Source organism: Callorhinus ursinus, unplaced genomic scaffold, assembly GCF_003265705.2.
Source record: "Callorhinus ursinus isolate GAN/ISIS: 27379988/994484 unplaced genomic scaffold, GSC_fseal_2.0 scaffold10, whole genome shotgun sequence".
NCBI lineage: Eukaryota > Metazoa > Chordata > Mammalia > Carnivora > Otariidae > Callorhinus > Callorhinus ursinus.
The window spans coordinates 40,536,382-40,556,218 of NW_027397072.1; the positions used below are offsets into that span (position 1 = coordinate 40,536,382).

At 49.5% G+C, this 19,837-nt stretch overlaps 2 protein-coding genes across 2 annotated transcripts in view; one reads left to right on the forward strand and one right to left on the reverse strand.

Moving 5' to 3' along the window:
* Window positions 1-101: 101 nt before the first annotated feature.
* On the forward strand, window positions 102-13,118 carry RETSAT (retinol saturase). Its single transcript, XM_025868299.2, is given in 11 exon segments — window positions 102-440; window positions 2,665-2,847; window positions 3,173-3,411; window positions 3,918-4,119; window positions 4,602-4,799; window positions 6,727-6,846; window positions 10,510-10,630; window positions 10,852-10,958; window positions 11,040-11,206; window positions 11,424-11,583; window positions 11,836-13,118. Coding segments are annotated over 11 exon segments (1,800 nt in total). The 5' UTR covers window positions 102-271; the 3' UTR covers window positions 11,970-13,118.
* A 2,833-nt stretch (window positions 13,119-15,951) lies between these two features.
* TGOLN2 (trans-golgi network protein 2) overlaps window positions 15,952-19,837 on the reverse strand; it is a 4,606-nt gene continuing 720 nt past the window's right edge. The window contains 3 exon segments of the mRNA XM_073897472.1: window positions 15,952-16,703; window positions 18,108-18,191; window positions 19,353-19,837. The exon segment at window positions 19,353-19,837 is cut by the window's right edge and continues 4 nt beyond it. Of these exon segments, the coding sequence (XP_073753573.1) occupies window positions 16,698-16,703; window positions 18,108-18,191; window positions 19,353-19,837 (575 nt within the window). The 3' untranslated portion in view covers window positions 15,952-16,697.

Sequence of the window (19,837 nt, forward strand, 5' to 3'; positions counted from 1 at the left end):
CCGCGCGTGCGCACGCGTCCCCACGCAGCCTCTCCGCCCCCAGCGCCCCGCCTTCTGGCCGCCGGGGACGCTTGGTACAGCCCAGAGCCGTACGAGCCGCCGGGAGGCGCTGTCCCAGGCCGAAAGGTTCTGGCTTATCAGCGGTCGAGGCTGCCTTCGCCTCCCTGCCCACCCCACCCTCGCGCAGAAGGACTCGGAGGCGAGGCGGAGTCCCTGCCGCAGAGGCTGGGCGCGGTGGCAGCGGACCCCGTCCTCGGACCCCGCCGGCGCCATGCGGCTTTCGCTGCTGCTGCTGGCCGTGCTGCTGCTGGCGGTCCTCTGCAAAGGGCACCTGCGGCTGTCCGCTGGCAGCACCCCGAACCCCTTCTCCGAGAACGTCAGGCGTCCCCCCGCGCCGCTGGTGACCGACAAGGGGGCTAGGAAGAAGGTTCTCAAGCGAGGTCAGCGGGAAGGGACCCTAGGCTCCAAGGCTGCCCTTGGGCGGCTTGCATTCCCCTTCCAACAGGGAGAGCTGCTGTCCACCTGGGCCTCAGTTTCCCCATATGTAAAGTGTTGGGAGGGCTTCCTTGCACCGGCAGGCGCCCCGCCTTATTGTCTGCTACCGGTGAGAACCTGTGCCCTGGCAGGCGCCGGGTCATAGTGGCCCCATGGGCGCGGTCCCGTCTGCATCCCAAAGTCACGGTACTGCCGAGAACAGGTCCTCGACCAGCAGGATAAGCAAGAGACCTTCGCCCCATTTGGTTTATAGGACCTTACCTTTTTCACTTGCCCTCCCCCATGGTTCAGAGGTGTGGAGGAGCTGCACATTTCTTCCAACTTGTGTGGGAAATTGTATTTTGTCCATCAAGTGATCTGACTAATTATGCTTCCTCCCAAATCATATGGTTGAACCCTGGTTCTAAAACTTTGGGAGAACCTCAACAGGATGCCTCAGGCTCAGAGCTGCTCCTTAGTCAACCAGAGTGTCTCCACACTCATCTTTAGGACATATTTTGGGGTTCCTCAAAAGGTTTAAAGAACGAGTTGTGCTTTAAAAAAAATTAGATTCCCGGGACCCTGGGTGGCTCAGTTGGTTAAGCAACTGCTTTCGGCCCAGGTCATGATCCTGGAGTCCCGGGATCGAGTCCCACAGCAGGCTCCCTGCTCGGCGGGGAGTCTGCTTCTCCCTCTGACCCTCTTCCCTCTCGTGCTCTCTATCTCTCATTCTCTCTCTCTCAAATAAATAAATAAAATCTTTAAAAAAAATAAAAATAAAAAAATTAGATTCCCTCTTTGATCTCCAAGGTCCCTCCTACTTGTAAATTTTAGAATTCTGTGTGACACATCTTGTGACACAGGCGGAGACAATACTATTTTAAGTGGAAAGACTGTTAGCCTGAACTTCCGAGATCAGGGTTTTAGCTTGAACTCTGTCACTAATTTACTGCATAACCATTCACAAGTCACTCCACTAATCTTGGGTTGTTCTAAAAATGAGATGACTAGTGTAACTGTTTTTCAAAGCAGTTACCAGTGATTTATCAGTGAGTCATGAAATCGATTTAGTGGGTTGCATTTCAAAATGTGGTAGAATAGAAAATATCAGAGTCATCATACATAGTTCTGGGAAGTACTGTATTGTGAAACTTCTGTTTCAGGTATTTATATTATATACTTATTTATAACCTGGGTTGCGATATAAAATGTGTTTTTCATGGGGCACCTGGGTGGCTCGGTCGGTTACGCGTCTGCCTTCGGCTCAGGCCATGATCCCAGGGTCCTGGGATCGAGCCCTGCATCGGGCTCCCTGCTCAGCGGAGAGCCTGCTTCTCCCTCTCCCTCTGCCTGCCGCTCTGCCTACTTGTGCTCTCTCTTTCTGTCAAATAAATAAGTAAAATCTTTTTAAAAAATGTTTTTCACTATAGGTTTTTCTAAAAGTGTTTGAAAAGTTTTTCAGGTTCTTTTGCAGCTTGAAAAATTCCAAATCTCAGTTCTTCCGGAGTGATCTTTAAAGAGCAGATTTGGTGTTGGAAATGCCCATGTAGCACCATGCACTGTCCGGTTTCATCTTGTTTAGGTGCTGACCCCTTAGTTCTGCCTCAAGTCTTCCCAGATATGAAGGGGTGGTACTATGATTTCTCAGCTCTATCCTGCTCAAGCTTCTGCTTCAGGATCTTGACGACCATCATAGGACCGGGCTGCTCCATTCGTGCCAACAGACCCCGTGTTTTCCTAAGGTAGCCAACTTGTGAATGGACAGCTCCACGAGCCGGCAGCCTGCCCACAACACTCTCCTCTGTCCCCCGTCTCCTTGTTTTCTTTCTTTCCTAGCTCTCTATCCACAAGTAAGTTTCTCAGCCTGTATTACCGTCAGCTTTCTGATTTTGTTTGTGTAGTGGTTTACGGATTCCTACTCTTTTTGATAGTAGGGAGAATCTCCAGGTACATACTGGTTTTGATTACATCAATTCAACTCAAACCAAATCACTGTCCTTAACCCGCAGCGGGTCCTGAGAATTTCCCAGGTGAATGGGTGGAGTTATTTTAGTCAGTTGCTCCATGCCGAACTCTCTAGAGTTTACTTGCGTTGTGTAAGCTAGCGGAGTCTTCCTTGGTGTCCATCTCTTTGCTCTCTCGCCGCCCCTGCCTGAGAAGCTCACCCTCCATCTCTTCCCTCTGTGGTAGCTTTCTCAGCCAGCCAAGTGCCTGAGAAGCTGGATGCAGTGGTGATTGGCAGTGGCTTGGGGGGTCTGGCTGCAGCTGTGGTTCTGGCCAAAGCTGGCAAGCGAGTTCTGGTGCTGGAACAACACAGCAAGGCAGGAGGCTGCTGTCATACTTTCGGACAGAGAGGCGTTGAGTTTGACACAGGTAAGGCTTATGTGGGAAGGGCTTGGGAGCGTGGCTTTATCTTCAGGAGGCTGGGGGCAGCCATCGTGGGAGGATCCTGGACACTTCTGTTGTTTTGGAGGCACCACTTTCTTTGCCTGACAGCCATCACCTTACCGGGTGCTGAACTGGGCAGAGATTTGGTGGTTTCTGTTGCAACTCCTCCCCACAGAAAGGGTGGGCAGCACCCTCTGGGCATGGACTCAGCCAGGCGGGACTACCTCTTTCACCTTGCTTCCTTATCCACCTTTCCAGGGGTCAGTCCCCTTATCCCTATGACACCTTGTTTTTCTGTCTCTCCCAATAGGAATCCATTATGTTGGGTCCATGCAAGAGGACATTTGCCGTTTTGTCTTGGACCAGATCACAGAGGGGCAGCTGGAATGGGCTGCCTTGTCCTCTCCCTTTGACATCATGGTACTAGAAGGGCTCAATGGCCGAAAGGAGTTCCCCATGTACAGTGGGGAGAAAGCTTGCATTCAGGGCCTCAAGGAGAAGTTTCCCCAGGAAGAAGCTGCCATTGACAAATAGGTAAAGCTGGTTAAGGTAACATGGACATGCTGAGGACCCCCTGTTTATTCCTGACAAGGCTGACCTTCTTCATGGGTGGAGTGAATGGGAGCCGTGGTGGGAAGGGAGGAACAGTCAAGTCGGCCCTGAACTCAGCCCTTACCCCTAGCTGGCCTTGGTGCCCAGCTGGGCCCTGTCTCTGGAGCCTGGACTCGGCGGCTGCCACTCTCACTCTGGCCTCTGGGGGGCACCCTGTTCTCCTTTTTGACAAGGCTGGCTTCTACCTCTGTGGTCAGATCACACCCTTTTTTACTTCCTCAGAGATCAGGTGGGATTTTTCAAAGGGAATTTGGGCAGGAAACTGAAAAGCAGAAAAGGACTTATCTGAATGTGGAATGGGAACGATTTTAAAAAATCCAAGTTCAGCCAGGGCTAAGGGGTGCTGGGCCCTGGTGCTGGGCTGATGCAGGCTGTTGGAATGGAGATTCTGTTACAGCGTTCTAGAGATGGGACCTGTTCTCATGGCTCATTTTTTCCCTCAGGTGGTGTCCCGTGGAGTCATCCATGCCATCTGGTTGAAGATGCTCCCGTTGCGCATAGCTCAGCTCCTCAGCAAGTGTGGGCCGCTCACCCGGTTCTTTCCATTCCTTCGTGCATCCACCCAGAGCCTGGCTGATGTCCTGCAGCAGCTGCCAGCCTCCCCGGAGCTCCGGGCAGTGCTGAGCTACATCTTCCCCACTTATGGTGGGGACTGGCTTTGGGTCCTGGGCGGCTCCTGGAGGAGGAGGGGCTGCCCTCTTGTCTCTCAGTCTTTCTTCCTGAGACTGCTTGGCTAACTGAGATGGAGCAGTAGATACCCAAGGTCTGCTGGAGCTTCTGGATGAGAAGTCTAGCCACCTACCTGCTGGACTCCCTGGTAAAACTTCCCTTCATCCGTGCCCTGGATGGTTTTCCTTTTCAACCAACAATGTCCTCCCTCATCTTGGCAGCATGGCACTTTGCAGGGAGGACATTCCCACTGGCCTCAGGATCTGTCAGGTGCCCTGTGTTTGGATAGAAACAGGCCCTCTGGCTGCCCTTAGGAGGCAAATGATCCCTGCCTGGGGATCATTTGGATCCTGGGATGGGTAGACTCAGGCTGCGTGCTTTTTGACAGGAAACTGTGTTCCTTTCTAAGTGGTGCTGCCGTTGGCGCTTGCCTCATCACCCCTTCCTTCTTTCTGTAGGTGTGACCCCCAGCCACAGTGCCTTTTCCATGCATGCTCTGGTGGTTGGCCACTACATAGAAGGGGACTTTTACCCCCGAGGGGGTTCCATTGAAATTGCTTTCCACACCATCCCTGTCATTCAGCGGGCCGGGGGCGCTGTCCTGACCAGTGCCACTGTGCAGAGTGTGTTGCTGGACTCAGCTGGGAAAGCCTGTGGTGAGAGCCCTGCATCATGTTCCCGGTCCCCGGGCTGGGGTGGGACAGCACTGGGGTGCAGAGACAATCAAGCACTTCAGCCACAAGGTGGAAGAACTGACCTCGGCGGGGGGGGGGGGGGGGCGCGGTTCAAGGCTGAAACTGCCCAGAGCAGGAGCTTGGGGAGAGGGATTAGTCTGGCGGTAGAAAGGAGGCAGGAAGGATAAAGGATTGACTCTTCTCCCAAAGGACAGTATTTAATCATTTATTCAATAGGTAAAAATAGTTATCTAGTAATCCATAACCTCATAGGGGCTGTGTCTCTGTAATCTTTGTAGATCCTGGCCCATAATGGAGGCTCAACAATTGTTTGTTCAGTGACGGAATGAATAAGTAACCTGGGCACTCCAGAGAGCAGTGTGGAGACTAGCAAGATGCCCTACCCTCAACCTGTAAATGGCAGGTAGAGCTGAGACTCTCGTTTGCCTGGCTCAGGTCTTTACTGCTACTTGCACAGAGAGTCAAAATTCCACTGTGGATGAATTCGTGAGACGGTGTATCCAGGGAAGGACTCTGGTACACAGAACGAACAGGCCATCCATGACTAGGGGCTGCTTAAAGAAGCATCCGGGAAGGAGACACAGAGAGGCTTGAGAGAACAGGGCTGATGTGACAGTGAACTCACCAGAGGAATCTTACAGGGAGGAGGAGGGGAGTGGATGGCCCAGGGCACAAAAAAAGAAAAAAAAAAAAAACCTAGGGGAAAAGGCCAGGAGCGATCTCTGAGAATGCATGTGTAGAAGAGACCAGGAAGTTGTCAGGTGATAAGGGAGAGGTGGCTGTCAGTTGTGTGAGATTTTCTCTGATGTCCAGAGCAAGTTCTCCTCACAGCTGAAGGAGGTCCATGAAGCAAGGTGGGTTGATCGGTTTAACTATATCAGTTCAGAATATTGTATTTTTCAGGTGCTAGGCGATAAAAGATGGAGATAAAAACCCAAGATGGCTATAAAGAAAATCTGTAACTCATGAAGTTTCCAGCCTCATAAGGAAGATCACTGAGATATAATTTAAAGTGTCAGAGGCACATCCTAAGAATGGAGGAAGAAGAGTAGAGGTGCTTGAGCCAGCTCATTAAGGGTGAGAAGAAGCTAGCCCGAGTATTTGGGATGTTATTTCAGGCAAGGGGAACAGAATGTGCAAAGGTACAGATGTATGAAAGAGCTGAGTATTTTTAGGCATCTGGAAGTAGTAGGTTGAACCCTAAGAAACTGCCTTTTTTATTTTTTTAAGTAGCCTCCACGCCCAGTGTGGAGCCCAATAGGGGGCTCAAACTCACAACCCTGAGATCAAGATCCAAGTCAGACGCTTAACCAACTGAGCCACCCAGGTGCCCCAGAAACTGCCATTTTTATAGGTCAATTAATGGTTGACTATCAGCTGTTTCATATGCTGCCCCCTAATAGTTTAGTGAGTGTGGCCAGAGATGGCGCTGGAGACATAGAAGGGCCCAGATCTTGGAAGGCCGGTATAAGACTTTGGAGTTTATCTTACAGAGGTTGTGGTGTCGCCAGAGACTTTCAGAGTATTTTGGAAATAGAACTCTGGCAGCAGTGAAGAAGGGCCTGGGATTCCAGTGGAAGGGTGTCAGCCCATGAGCTTTGTCGGGGTTCGTGTGGAGGTTTGTCAGGTTTGACTAAAGAAAAGGGGGCGCCCGTGGGACAGGGAGAGAGCCAGGGAAGGTAAGGGCAGGAGCGACTTGGGATAGGCCGAGAGTGCTCGAAGATGTTGCATTCGCTTTGCAGTTTTGTGTGGAGCCTGGCCCTAGGTGGGCTGGATGCCCAGGTTTGAGAACATGAAGTGTAGGCTGGGGGAGAGATCTGTGCAAAATCTGGACTTTTCTCTTCCTCCTGGAGTGCACAGAGCCTCAGCCAAGCTCTTGTGCCTGCAGGCGTCACTGTGAAGAAGGGTCAGGAGCTGGTGAACATCTATTGCCCCATCGTGATCTCCAATGCAGGACTCTTCAATACCTTTAAGTACCTGCTGCCTAAGAACGCCCGCTGCCTGCCAGGTAAAAGACTGGGCTGTGTTGCTCCTCTGAGCTCCCAGGAGCACCCCTCTGGGGCTAGCCTGACCAGCCAGGCTGGTGCTCTTTCTCCTCCTGGCTGCCCTGTGACCGCCCTTAAGCAGAACAGGTAAGCACGCGCACGCCGTCTCCAGCATCTGTTCCCAGCAAGGCCTCTGTGTTCAGGGGTTGGGAAGCAGCTTCCCTCGTATTGTATCACCCCCAAAGAGCCCTTGGTCCTTAGCTCTCATTCCATTCTTGGCATATTTACCCTCTCTCCCCTATAACCTCACCCACTTTGCCCTCCTCTTTCAAGGCTCCATTCCAGGTTGCCCATTTCTAGTTTCTCCAGATCTTAAATCATCTAATAGTTCATGATGGTCGGTAGCATCCTAAAGGAATATTTCTTGGGTTTTCACGAAGTTTGTGGTATGAATCCTGCTTTTTCCCTTAATTTCTCACTTATTTTGAGTGGGAAAGCCTGTTCTGACAGTATCAGTAAGGGAAGCTAAGGCCGGCATGGAGAAGAAAGTCTGGCTATAATTGTTGTGTGTTTTATTTGGGACCCAAGGTTATGCTTTTTTTTTTTTTTTTTTTTTTTTTTGCCTCTTTCAGGAACCAGCTCCTTATTAAGGCTGAGGCTGCAAGAGGAGTACCCTTCTGGCTTTCTTCTGTCCCTTGAGCTCTGGGCTTGTGCTTGAAATCTGGGGCCCAGATAACACTTAATGCAGTCATCTCCTCTGCTAGGCTGTGTCCAAAAATATAGAAGTCTGATTTGGGGGGCGAGGAGGCATAGCTATGGGTGAGGGCTTCCTTGGTAAGTCTGTGCGAGAGGCTTTCCCTTTGTCATTGCACATGATCCTCATTGCCACCTGGGGGAGAGATGTCATCATCCTACTATTTATGCAGGAGGTAGAGAAGTGAGGTGAAGTGACTTCCCAAGGCCACCCAGGTGAAAATAGCAAAGCTGAGATGAGAACAGTGGTGTGTCTGACTTGAAAGTCTGGGCTCTTGGCCCCCTCTGGACTAAGGAACATGGAGCTTCCAGAGACAAGGCCTCACTAAAAGGGGCAGGAGAGCAGGCCAGCCCACAGGGAACCGAGTAGCCGAGCCATAGTTGAGTGAGATGTTACCATTTTGAAATGGACTTTAGGATATCACATAACCAGAAGCTGCTGGTATGATGTGAGGACAGGAGGCTGGCTGGCTAAGAGGGTAAGAGACGGTTCTAGATAAAGGCCTCTGGCTGGGGTGGGAGGTGGAGAGTGAGGAACAGCTCCAGATGTGGTTGGGGTGGAAACCATGGCCTTCAGCAGTACATGGAGGAGCCCAGAGAGCAGTGGGAAGGAGCTCTCCACTCCAGAGGGTAGGCCTATGGCTGCTCTGGAGGAGCTGGGGAAGGTGGGCAGCAGAGTGGGTTCAGTAGAAAAGTGATGTCCTGGGTTTCCTCACAGGGGAGAGGGCAGGTGGCAGTTGTGATGGTTTCTAAGATATGAGCTGTGTATGACCGAAACCCAATCTTCTCATATCTTTGCCTCACTTAGCTGGGCCTCAGCCAGCATCCGCTGCCAGCAAAGGCCTCCTTTCCCTCACACTGCGTGAGCTGAGTGAGGTGAGGCTGACTGGCCAGTGGCAGGGCAGCTGGACAGGGCTATGTGGACTGACAGACTTTGCCTTTGGTACTTCCTGCCTCCCTGTCTCCTGGCCTCCCAGGCCCTCTGAACCCTGGCCCTTCCTCTGATGGGGTCCCAGTGCCCTCCCCCGTCCCTCCACGCCTCCTCCCCCAGAAGCCATGTTGCCCTCTCTTCACCATCCAATTCCAGTTACAACGTTTACTGCTTTTATGTCTCTTATTTAATGGCACCAGCCCCACCTGGCTAAAAAAACAATTGTCCCGCTTGGGTGGGGAGTTAGATGCTGCCTCAGATGAATCCCAGTTTGAGAACATTTCAGGCAGTGGCAGTGAGGATGCTTAACTCAGGAGACGCCAGGTGCTCGGACTCCTTTGTTTCCAGCTGCTTTGGGGGTAGGGATTCTCGTGGGTCTGTCTCCCTCTCAGAGACGAGAACCAGGTATCTGGTGGCCTCTGGGGCAGGCAGTGCCAGTTGGCGTCAAGTGTGGAGGAGGGGTGGTCAGGCAGAGGGAGCCTGTGTGAATGGGAACACTTTTCTTAATTCCACTGCTGAGCCTCGAGGAGGTTCCTGGGGATGGTTTGGAGGGGAAGTTGTTTGAGTGGGGAAGACTGTTCTGACAGTATCAGCAAGGGAAGCTAAGGCTGGTGTGGAGAAAAAAGCCTTGATATCATCTTTGTGTGCCTGATCTGGGGCTCAAGGCTCTGGTGTTCTGCCAGGTATGTGGTTCCCGGATCACATCCCTCTAGTTGGAGAAAAAGGAAAGCAGGGGCTGGGTGGAAGTAGTTGCTATTCTTAAGGGCCTCTGAAGACCTACAGGGTCTCACTCCCGGGCACCCCCTGCCCCGTTTTCTCCATGACCACTCCCACCGCACCCAGCAATGGGGAGCTGGCAGTGAGGTCAGCCCCAGACACTGGGATGCAGCCCACGGGTGCCCCTGAGGCTCCACAGCAGCCCTGGGCGCCCTTCTGTGGCTCCAGAAACCGGCGCTCCCCTTCCCTTGTCAGCACGCACCTGCGGGCCACCGTTTCTGCCTCACTTTCCGCCCACAAGTGGCCTCTTTGGCACGACAGATTCTATGCTCACCTGACACAGAGCACTCAGTTCTTTGTAGCCTCTATGGGGAAAGCCACCTTCTTTCAGGAAAGCCGCCTTTCCAGTAGACAGGCATCGTATCTGATTCCTTGTAGTGTCCCCAAGGCCTAGCAGAGGATTCGGCGCATTTTAGGTCCTTGACAAATCCTTGTTCAACAAATTAAGCAGAGCACCCAGTGGCCGAGTTACCCTTCAGGCAGGTGGTGGTCCTGGGGATGGGAATGAAGGATAAGACTTTGTGGGAGCCATTTCCAGAAAATTAGTCTGGGGTCATTTGTTGAGAGGTGGGGAAGCCCAGCTGCTTGTCTGGGGACATCAGATGGCCCTCAGAGAGGCTGTCACCTTCCTCCGTGGTGCTCTTCCCTCCTCCCCTACCTGAATCCTAAATGCCAGGTGTCAGTAATGTGGTTTGCATTTGTTCATCTGCATTGCTTACCATTGTGAGGTCTTGTACTGCCTGTACAGCATGAGGAATTACGCATATTCGTTCACTAGGTGGCCCGTATTAAATGTAATACGGAATCAAGGCTTATAACAAAGTAGTGTTCATACGTGTGGTCTGTATAGCGTGGAGCCCAGGAATCCACTCATAACTTCAAGCCATTAGGGGAAGACTGGAGGCAGTGAGCCCAAGACCATGCTGTAGCCCTGGGCCAGCTTAGGGAAGCTGGGCCTCCGGGGCTTCTAAGGATGCTTAGAGCAGAGGTGGGAGGAGGCAGACGCGTGGGAGCCTGAGGTTGGGCTCTTCACAGGCAGGAGACGGAAGAGCAGCCCCCCCCTCCCCCGCCAAGTCAGTGTTGAAATAACAGCTGTAAAAACGGCCCGGGTGCTAGGCCGGCCGCCGAGGGCCAAGCTGTGGATAAAGTGAGCAGGCATCTGCAAGTCTGGGGGCAGGGAACAGCCACCGCAGCCACAGTTCATGCAGCCCTCACACTTTGGCAGGGGTCAAGCAGCAGCTGGAGATGGTGCGTCCTGGCTTGAGCACCTTCGCCGTTTTCATCAGTCTGCAGGCCACCAACTACTTTGTCTACTTCGACACAGACCTCGACAAAGCATGAGGCGTGTGTGCCCATGTGGGGAGAGGGAGTCAGCACGGGCCCACAGCCCACAGGGCTCTTGCTTCCTCCCTTGACGCTGAACAATCAGCAGCAGGATATGGACTAGGCCTCAGCTTCATCCCTGGGTGGGGGGGCAGGGGGGCTTGTCCCTGGGGGTGACCTGGCCTCCAGGCAGTGCCGGTGGCAGCGAGGCCTGGGGGCCAGCAGCCATACTCCTTGCCCCCAGGATGGAGCACTACCTCTCGATGCCCAGTGAAAAGGCTGCAGCACACGTGCCCTTCTTCATTGCTTCCTCATCAGCCAAGGATCCCACTTGGGAGGTCCGGTTCCCAGGTGGGGCTTTGGGTCCTGGTGGGGTGGGAGCTGGAACAGGGAAGGGGCCTGGCAGGAGTGACCCTGGCTCTGTGTCCCCAGATCAGTCCACAATGATCGTGCTGATGCCCACCCGCTATGAGTGGTTTGAAGAGTGGCAGGAGGAAGTGACGGGGAGGCGGAGCAGCGACTATGAGACCCTCAAAAACTCCTTTGTCGAAGCCTCCCTGTCGGTTGTCATGAGGCTGTTCCCACAGCTACAGGGGAAGGTAGGCGGGTAGACTGTGTGCTAGTGGCAGCAAACCTCTTGGTGACATTTCCTTGTCTTTTGGGGAGGGAAACAAAGCCCGGAGACAGCGAAGCTCAGGGAAGGGCAGGGAACCCACTGCAGGCAGACAGCTCAGCCAGGGAGATCAGAAAAGGGAGGACGTGAGGATCTCACAAGGCCCCGCTCCCACCCTTTGGCTGCCTTTTTTGTCTCCTCAGGTGGACAGTGTGGCCAGAGGGTCCCCACTGACCTACCAGTTTTATCTGGCTGCTCCCCAGGGTGCCTGCTACGGGGCCGACCATGACCTGGACCGCCTACATCCCCACGTGATTGCCTCCATGAGGGCCCAAAGTCCCATTCCCAACCTCTACCTGACAGGTACACGGACTGCCCCATTCCCCCAGGGCCTGAGACCCTGGGCTTCCCTGTCACCCCAAGTACTGTTCTCTCTTCAGGTCCTACTGTCCCTTACAGCCTTCCACATGGGGATGGGCTGCCCCAGCAGGCTGTGGCCCCTGGTCCCGATCTAAAGTCATCTCTGGGTGCCCTAGCTTGGAGGGATGAACATGAGGAGCCCTCGCCCCCACCCCCTGTGAAGGATGCTCATGGGCCTCTGCCCTTGTCCCCTAGGCCAGGATATCTTCACCTGTGGGTTGGTGGGGGCCTTGCAAGGGGCCATGCTGTGCAGCAGCGCCATCCTGAAGCGGAACTTGTACCTAGACCTTAAGAAGCTTTATTCAAGGATCCAGGCACAGAAGAATTAGTTCAGTAAGCAATGAGTTTGAGGAATCCCACCGGACCTAGGGCACAGCCCTGGATGTAGCTATAACGTCTTTCTGTACCGGTTCCCTCCTCACATAAAACACTCTAATTTGTTTCTGACTAGAGGTCTGACACACAGGTCACAGTCCTTGGATCACAGTTCTCAAGCTGCGGCTCTTCCAGCTGGGCAGGTGGTGAGCTCTCAGACCTCTAACGTGTTGTCCCTGCTAAAAGGCCCGGTGTGGGCCAGTGACTTGGACAGCCTGTCTTGTCAAGCAGTGCTTTGCGTACCACACTCCCATACCTCCCAACTCCGAGCAGTCAGAAGTCAAGTATCCTTTTGGTCAGGTGGATGGAACCTTCAGTGTTGGCCAGCTGAAGCAGCTTGGTCCAGCTGTCTCGAGGCTTCTCCTCTTCCATTCTCCACGCTGCGCTGCAGCAGCTCCACACTACTCCTCGAGGATAAAGGGTGCCTGAAGAGGTTTTTGTCAAAACCTGGGCATGGTTTTACTTGTAGTTCCATTAGGTTCAGAGGCCCCCAGATCCCATTTTTGTTGGTTCCAAGGGCTCTTTCAGAGGGTGGGGAAATGCCTAGGATAGGCTCAGTGTGGTTGACTGAAGACATTAGTCAGCCAAGTATATGTTAGAATATCCAATTCATATACAGACAGGCCCTAGGTTGGTCTTCCTTATTTCCAAGGTGACACTGGGTCTTCACTGGGCCAGCACCAAGATACCCTCATGGAGCTCAGTACTGAGCCTCAAGGTTTATCTTCCAAAAATCCACAGCAAAGGGTGACATTAGCAGCTGGGGCACAGGACTGAAAAGATGACTTCACTGGGGTTGAAGCAGGTTGAAAGAGCATTCCCTGCCAAGGGTATAGTAGAGGACAATCACAGAGTTAACTGTAAGACAAATCAGCCATCAGCCAGCTACCTCCTAGACCCAGAACACGGGCGGCCTGGTAGGAAGGAGTGGGGCTGGAAATCAGGATCAGAATGTGGAAAGCTACAGAATGTCTGCAGAGGCCTGGGATGGTGTTCCTGTTTATTGGTACATATGTAGGGATTAGATGGGAAGGTGAACAAAGGCTTTTTCACTTATATCAGACCTTATTTCTGTCAATCTCATTACCATTTTAATAAATTTAATGATTTTATAGCTTTAATATTTGAAGTTTATTTTGGTTTCTGTGCAATGATACAAAACTACATTGAAATGGCATTCAAAGAAGCTCAGTAAAACATTATGTACTGAAAAATACTTATCATTAGACCAAATAAGCTTTAAAAAAATAAAAGTAATTATATAGTTAAGTTAAAGCTGAAAATATAAAACATTGCAAAAACAGTGGCACTCTACTAACTGGGTAAACAAAAAAGGGAAACACATTCAACAATCATTTATTAACATGAGAAACTTCTGAATTAAAGGAATATCTACGAGTGTGAGGAGGCTGGCTTTGTTGGCAGCCTGAAACTACACAGCTCAGACCTAACACCGTTAGAGAGGAGTTTCTCAACTGGGACATTTAGGAAAGTCACACGTGACTTGTGGGACTAGCTGAGTTGAGATTCAGTCTTTCTCTGGACGAACAGTTAAATGGAACCTAAAAATCTCTTCCCAGACCTCTTCCTTAAACAAGGCAGTGTCAAAGGCAACCTTCCCAGCAAGATTTTTCGGAAAACAGCTGGCCAAACTACAGGGTCTGGTGTCTGGTGTCTAAAATACTCTCCTCCCTGTTCAAATGATTCAGAACATGTGCAAAGTGTGCTAGCTTTCATCACATATAAATAACAGCATTATGTATCAAGTTACCCTGTAAAAACAAGGAGCAGGCTTCCTTTTTGTGATTTAAATGACATGAAGTAGAGAAAAACACGAGAATCACCATCAGGGGAATTAGAGAGGTTTATAATTCTATCACCAAATGTTTCATTAAAAGCCATCATGGGAAAAGAAATGTCGGCATATATATATATAGCTAGTTGTCAGGTCTTTCCGAGTTGTTATAGCCTTTCTAGATAGACTGGCCTTCACTCCCCTCCGAGTCCAGAAGTGGATCTTTCTTTCTTTTTAATTTTATTGTTATGTTAATCACCATCCATTACATCATTAGTTTTTGATGCAGAAGTGGATTCTTTAAATAATTCTACTCAGTAATCTGAGATCAGCTATTCAATTTCCATTTTTTCTTTGCAGAGGGGAAACAAACCCCTCTATTGACATCCATGACTAAAGCATCGATTCCTCCTAATAGAGATCACCCTGCAACCAAAAGCTGGGGCAGGAAAGCAAGCACACAGCTGTGTGGATAGGGGTGCCTCTCATGGCTCCATGAGCTTCCCTGCCCACCCCCCCTCCAGAGATGCCTTAGCCAGCTCATCCTCCTCCACATCATCTCTAGAAAACAGGCTTCCAATAGTTTATCTTCAAAAGGACAACTACAGAGAAAACAAGCTTTCCACTGGTGTGAGAGATTTCCTTCAGTGTAATTTCTAAAGCGAAACTTAAATTCTATCATACTTCTTTAGCACAAGATACAATACTTCTCGGATGCTCAAAAAATGGAACTATGTGGACTCCACAGAATACTTATTTTGCATCCACTTGATGCAAACCACCTCTTGGTTCCTGAAACCAACCTTTCTCCTCTCCTCCCTACAAGCAAAATCCATCAAAAGGGGACAGCAACCAGTAGCCAGGAAGAACTGTGTGAGACACCTAAGTCACATTCATATGTCCTGAACAAAGCAAATGTCTCCTTGACACTGAACTCCTGAAGAAGTACCTAGGGAATGTCACTATGGTGTAGGCAGGTATGCAGATGGTGCCAAGGGCACCCCTGCAAGCAGCTTAGTTTTTTTGGGAAGAGACCAGATAGAGACATCAGATAATGTCTGCCCCCCCTCTTTTTTTTTGCTGGAATCGCAAAATTTGTGACTGGCATTATGAAGAGTTATAGAGTAGAATGGAAAGAGCCAATCCTGTGTGGTGGGGGCAGTGAAGAAGGTGCCTGGAAAAACCTGAGCTGGGCCCTGAAGGAACATTTGGGGGAGAGAGGCGAGAGAAGAGAAGGGAGTGCACCCTAACCAAAGAACAGCCACGGGAAGCCAGGGAATGGAGGACACAGCAAGAACAAAAAGGCACAGAAGCCTAGATGGGCCTGACAAGAGGAGCCTCTGGCCTGGATAGGATGCAGATCTACAGAGGCCTGAACGCTGGAGTCTATAAAAGCTTGATTCTCTAAGCCACGAGAGGTAGACAGGGGAACCATGATTTTATGGAATGCTAGGAGAGCCTGACAGAAAATTCCCTAGACAAAGGAAAGCATTATAAGGTTGGTGCAGAGGTAGAGAGAATGATGCCAAGAGCATTCATTCATTCCTTATCTCCGTAAATCTCAAGTCAAAGCCATGCTCTGTTTTAAGCAAGGTACAAGATAATGTGACAACAGGCTGGTCCCTTCTACAGACTGGCTTCTTCAACAGCACAGAATTCACCCCACTGCCCTCACTTCCCACATTCTTTGTATCTCCCTGAGATCAGCTATTCGATTTCCATTTTTTCTTTGCAAAAACAACTCTCTCTAGGCTATAATAGGGTAGCACAACTAGGGCAGATTTAAGGAAAACTTCAAACCACAGCAGGATCCAAGACACTACCTCAGCTACCCCTGAATTTCTTAAATTTTAATAACGTCTGACATGGAATGGAAAGAGAGTTTTTACTAATTACCCTTGGCATTTTATATCAGATGAGAGAACCATTTACTAGATTAAGGTAAAAGAGAGTACAGTTAGTTTCTGATTACAAGTCTATTTTAGGCAACAAAGGCAATGCAGAGTTTATGGGAAACCTTCCATAAAAGCCCTTTGAAATAATGCAGATCAAAACCAAAACCGTCCCGCACATCTTATGCGAAGTCTGAGCTTACCCTATTTTAAAAAGTTTGTTACAATTATGAGTGTAGAAGAACAAAGTATTTCAATAATCATAACTGTATTTTTTAAAAAATCTATAATGGGAACCATGGCTTTACAGCTTTACTCCCAGAACCCCAAGTTCAGTTAGTACAACCAAATGTAAGTTGACTTTGTCTTAATATGAAAATATTGGAAACATGTGAAGGACTTATGCTAGACAGGTTGGACTTACAGACAGTAAAGCACTTTTTTAAAAGCTGTTTTGGTTTGCTGCTGGAGCCTCTGAAGAGAGTTATGTGTTAAAGTAGCCCTGTGTCCGTCAGCATTCACCTCTTCATCTTTTGCAAAGGGCACATCCCCCCAAAGTAAGAGGCCTTGATACAAGAGCACCTCATCCTGCAGAGTTTTCCTAGGTCTACAAAGATAAATAGTGGTGGGCACAATGCTCTTTTCAAGGGATAACTACTAAATGGCCAACGCCCTAGGGAAGGCAGTCAGCAGCAGTAGCCTGCCTGGGGCTGAGATCTCCCTTTGGTCACAGCTGGCTTCCCACATGCTCTCTTTATTCACAATCAGAGGAGGAAAGGATGGAAGACACCAGCAGAGATAATGGGGACACAGGCGTACAAGGTCACCAAAGTGCAGGTGCAAAAATCAAAGCAATTCCCCCGCCTCTGCCAGCCCAGACTTGCCACCAAATCCTAGAGGAGGAGGTGTCTCTTAGGTCACAGTACTTTTTTTCTTCATTTCTCTCGATTAAAAACAAATCAGCAGGGAGGACAAAGTTCTCAAGAATGGAAAAATCAAATCTGAAACGAGAGCAACAAAATTCATTGGTAACATTAATCTCCTTCCAGAGCAATATACCTCACTGCTATGCATTTAGGAGAAAAAAGATCTTATTGGGGTGCCTGGGTGGCTTAACCTGGTGGTTAAGCATCTGCCTTCGGCTCAGGTCATGATTCTGAGGTCCTGGGATCCAGCCCTGCATCAGGCTCCCTGCTCAGGGTGAAGCCTCCTTCTCCCTCTCCCTCTGCCCTCTTCCCCCTGCTCATGCTCTGTCTCTCAAATAAATAAATAAAATCTTAAAAAAAAAAAAAAGTCAGTTTGAAATCAAACATACACTAGAATGATGCACACTTGGTGGAAGGAATATAGGAATCTGGGCTTCTGCTTTGTACCATTCTGTGTTGTTTTGAATTGTTTACATGTGCATTTTTTAATTAAAAAAAAATGAAAAGGGAAATAAATGCTTAAAGTCAATTATCTGGAAAGGTACTAGGCCAGGGCTAAATTGTGAAGCTGACCTACTGGGCTAGTTAGCAAAGGTGTTCTGAGCGGCTTATTCTGTTGCTGGCATGAACTGTACACGTGAACTGTGTTCCCTGTAGGAAGTCTTGGAACAACTCACAGTCAGGCCACCAACCACTTTTTACCAATGTCCTGACTGTCCCCACACAGAAGGGGAAAGGAGGGGTGCATGCTGGCAGCAAAAGGCAGTGGAAGTACTCTGTTCTCACTTAGACAGGCTGCCTCTGGGGAGTCTTGCTCAGCTCCTGCACTGGGGGGCGGAAGGAAGCCTCTGCTTTCTGGCAGGCCTGGGTCGGCCGCACTCAGGAAACCTAGTCCATGGTGCTACGGGCTGATCTGGGGAGTTGGAGGCCTTTATGTTTCTGGACTCATTTGTATGCAGGGAGTGTAGTCTAATGCTTCGCTACCTGACGCATCATTCCTCAGCATTTGGCATCACCTAGGAACTTCCTAGAAATGTAGAAACATAGATTCCAACCGATATATAATGATTCAGATTTTGCTTTTTCATCACAATTCCCAGGGTGTTTAATGTGCCTACTAAAATTTGTGAAGTGCTGGTTCAGTGCAAAAAGCACAGGACAGGTGCCTAAGGACTTGCCATCAGGTCTTGATTTTGCCACAAACTTGTAGTAGGAACTTCGGGGGGAAAAGGCATGTTTCTGGGCCTGACTTTCCTCATCTGTTGAGGGAAGGAGCTGATGTAGAACACATGAAGGCCTCTTCTAGCTCTCATGTTGCAGACATGTATATAATGGATGTCTCTGCTTTGTGGTTCGCAAAGGGTGGGGTAATGGCGGCAGCACCCCCAGAATCAGCTGCTGTCTCTCTGTCAAATGCAAGTACACTGCTGGGCCTGAGACTGCATATCCCTCCCGCACACCTGGGGCTCCCTTCCTTACCTTCTGGTCCAAACGCTGGTAATCACTGGCCTTTGGGCGCCGAGTGACTTTAGATCTTTTTCCTTCTAGGACAAAAGCAATAATCTGGGGAAAGGAAAAAGAAATTAACAGGTGATTCTATAATAGCATATTTCAGTCTCTAAAATCAGAGGTCACCACCTAGTAGTGCATTTGTTAATGACCCGACAGTGAAAGAGCAGTACAACCATAAAGAGGCCTCTTTAAATTATAAGTTTTCAGGAGGACAGGGCCTCCAGTTACATCAGAATCTTTTATACTGCCAAACAGGAAATGACAGATGAAGGAAGACTGTTCTGGGCTTTAGCTTGTGGGAGTCTGTGTGATTTACTCAAGAGCACAAAGATCTGCCTACTGCGCCCCAGACAGCTCTAGGATAAGACATTCCTTTTTTACTTGCAAGCAATAATTATTTCTTATCTGTAAATGTACTTTTTCTCCCCACACCTTGTTTCATTTTAACCTTACCATTTTCACATCTGAGGTTCCTGTGTAATGAGCACTTGGATGCAGAATAAAGAACACACCATTCTTATTAAATGTCTTCCCTCATTCCTCACAGCCATAGGCATACTGACATCGTGAACTTTCCAATTTTAACCAGGCTATAGAAACTACTAAATTCTTAGAGCTCAATAAGAAATGCAATTATTTTGTCATCTAAGCAACACAGATATTACTCCACACCAAACCCTGCTATAAGATGAGTGTATCCATGCAATTTCTGGCCATTCTTCTAATCAGAAACTCAACTGATTGTAGAAGATAGTTCCTGGGCTCTCTGCTGTTGATGTCAAAGACTATGTAACCACTCTTTCTGCCATTGCAGATGGAAGATAAAAGCTTGGGAAAGGAAACTAGAGATAATGCACGATCTTCAGAGTGGAAACAGGAAACCAGACAAACTGTCAGGTACTCAGGTTATCTGAGGCAGTAAACGATCTAAGTTTAAGATTATGGGAGGAGACCCCAATTTAGGTCAGATCATAATAATGTCCTCACTTGGCACCTAATACAGCAGCAGAGGGTACTCAAAGGAATCTGACATGAAAGAAGATGATTTATAAAATGAGAGTAAAGAGCCCTAGCAGAATCTGAGGAAAAACTGAAGTTTGTCTTAAAATCCCCAGTGCTCACAGGCAGATGATTGAGAGATACTGGCCCCCACACCAAGCTTTCAGGGTGGAGGAAATCCCATTCCTCTTCTTAAGGCAATTCTTGACTTACCTTCCGTTTGTTGTGATAGGCAATGTAGAGGACAGCAACAAGAATGGCTGCAGTCACCAGATAGGCAAAGAAGTGGCTGCTCTCTGCACTAGCACTTCCAAGATTGTCCTTAAAAACGTCACCATTCTCTCTACCCATGGAATCCAAAAGTGTCCCTTCACGGTTCTCACTGGAGGCAAGGCCAGGCATTTCTTTCTCTCCTTCGGATGGTGAATCTTCTTCAGGCTCTGTACCCCCTTCCTCAGCCTTCTTGGGCTCCACATCTGTAAGCTCTGAAGACTTGCTTTCTCTCTCCTGCTGTGGAGAAGTGGGTTTCGAGTCTGGTAATACTTTCTCCCCAGATTCACTTCTAAAAGCATGCAGAGAGCTATCTTTGTCAGCTGGTATGTTTAAGTCAGGCTTGGTGGGCTCCTTATCAGAGGAGGGGTTGGAGACCAGCTTGTCAGGGCCTTCTCCCGTGGACTGCGGCCGGGATTTCTCTTTGT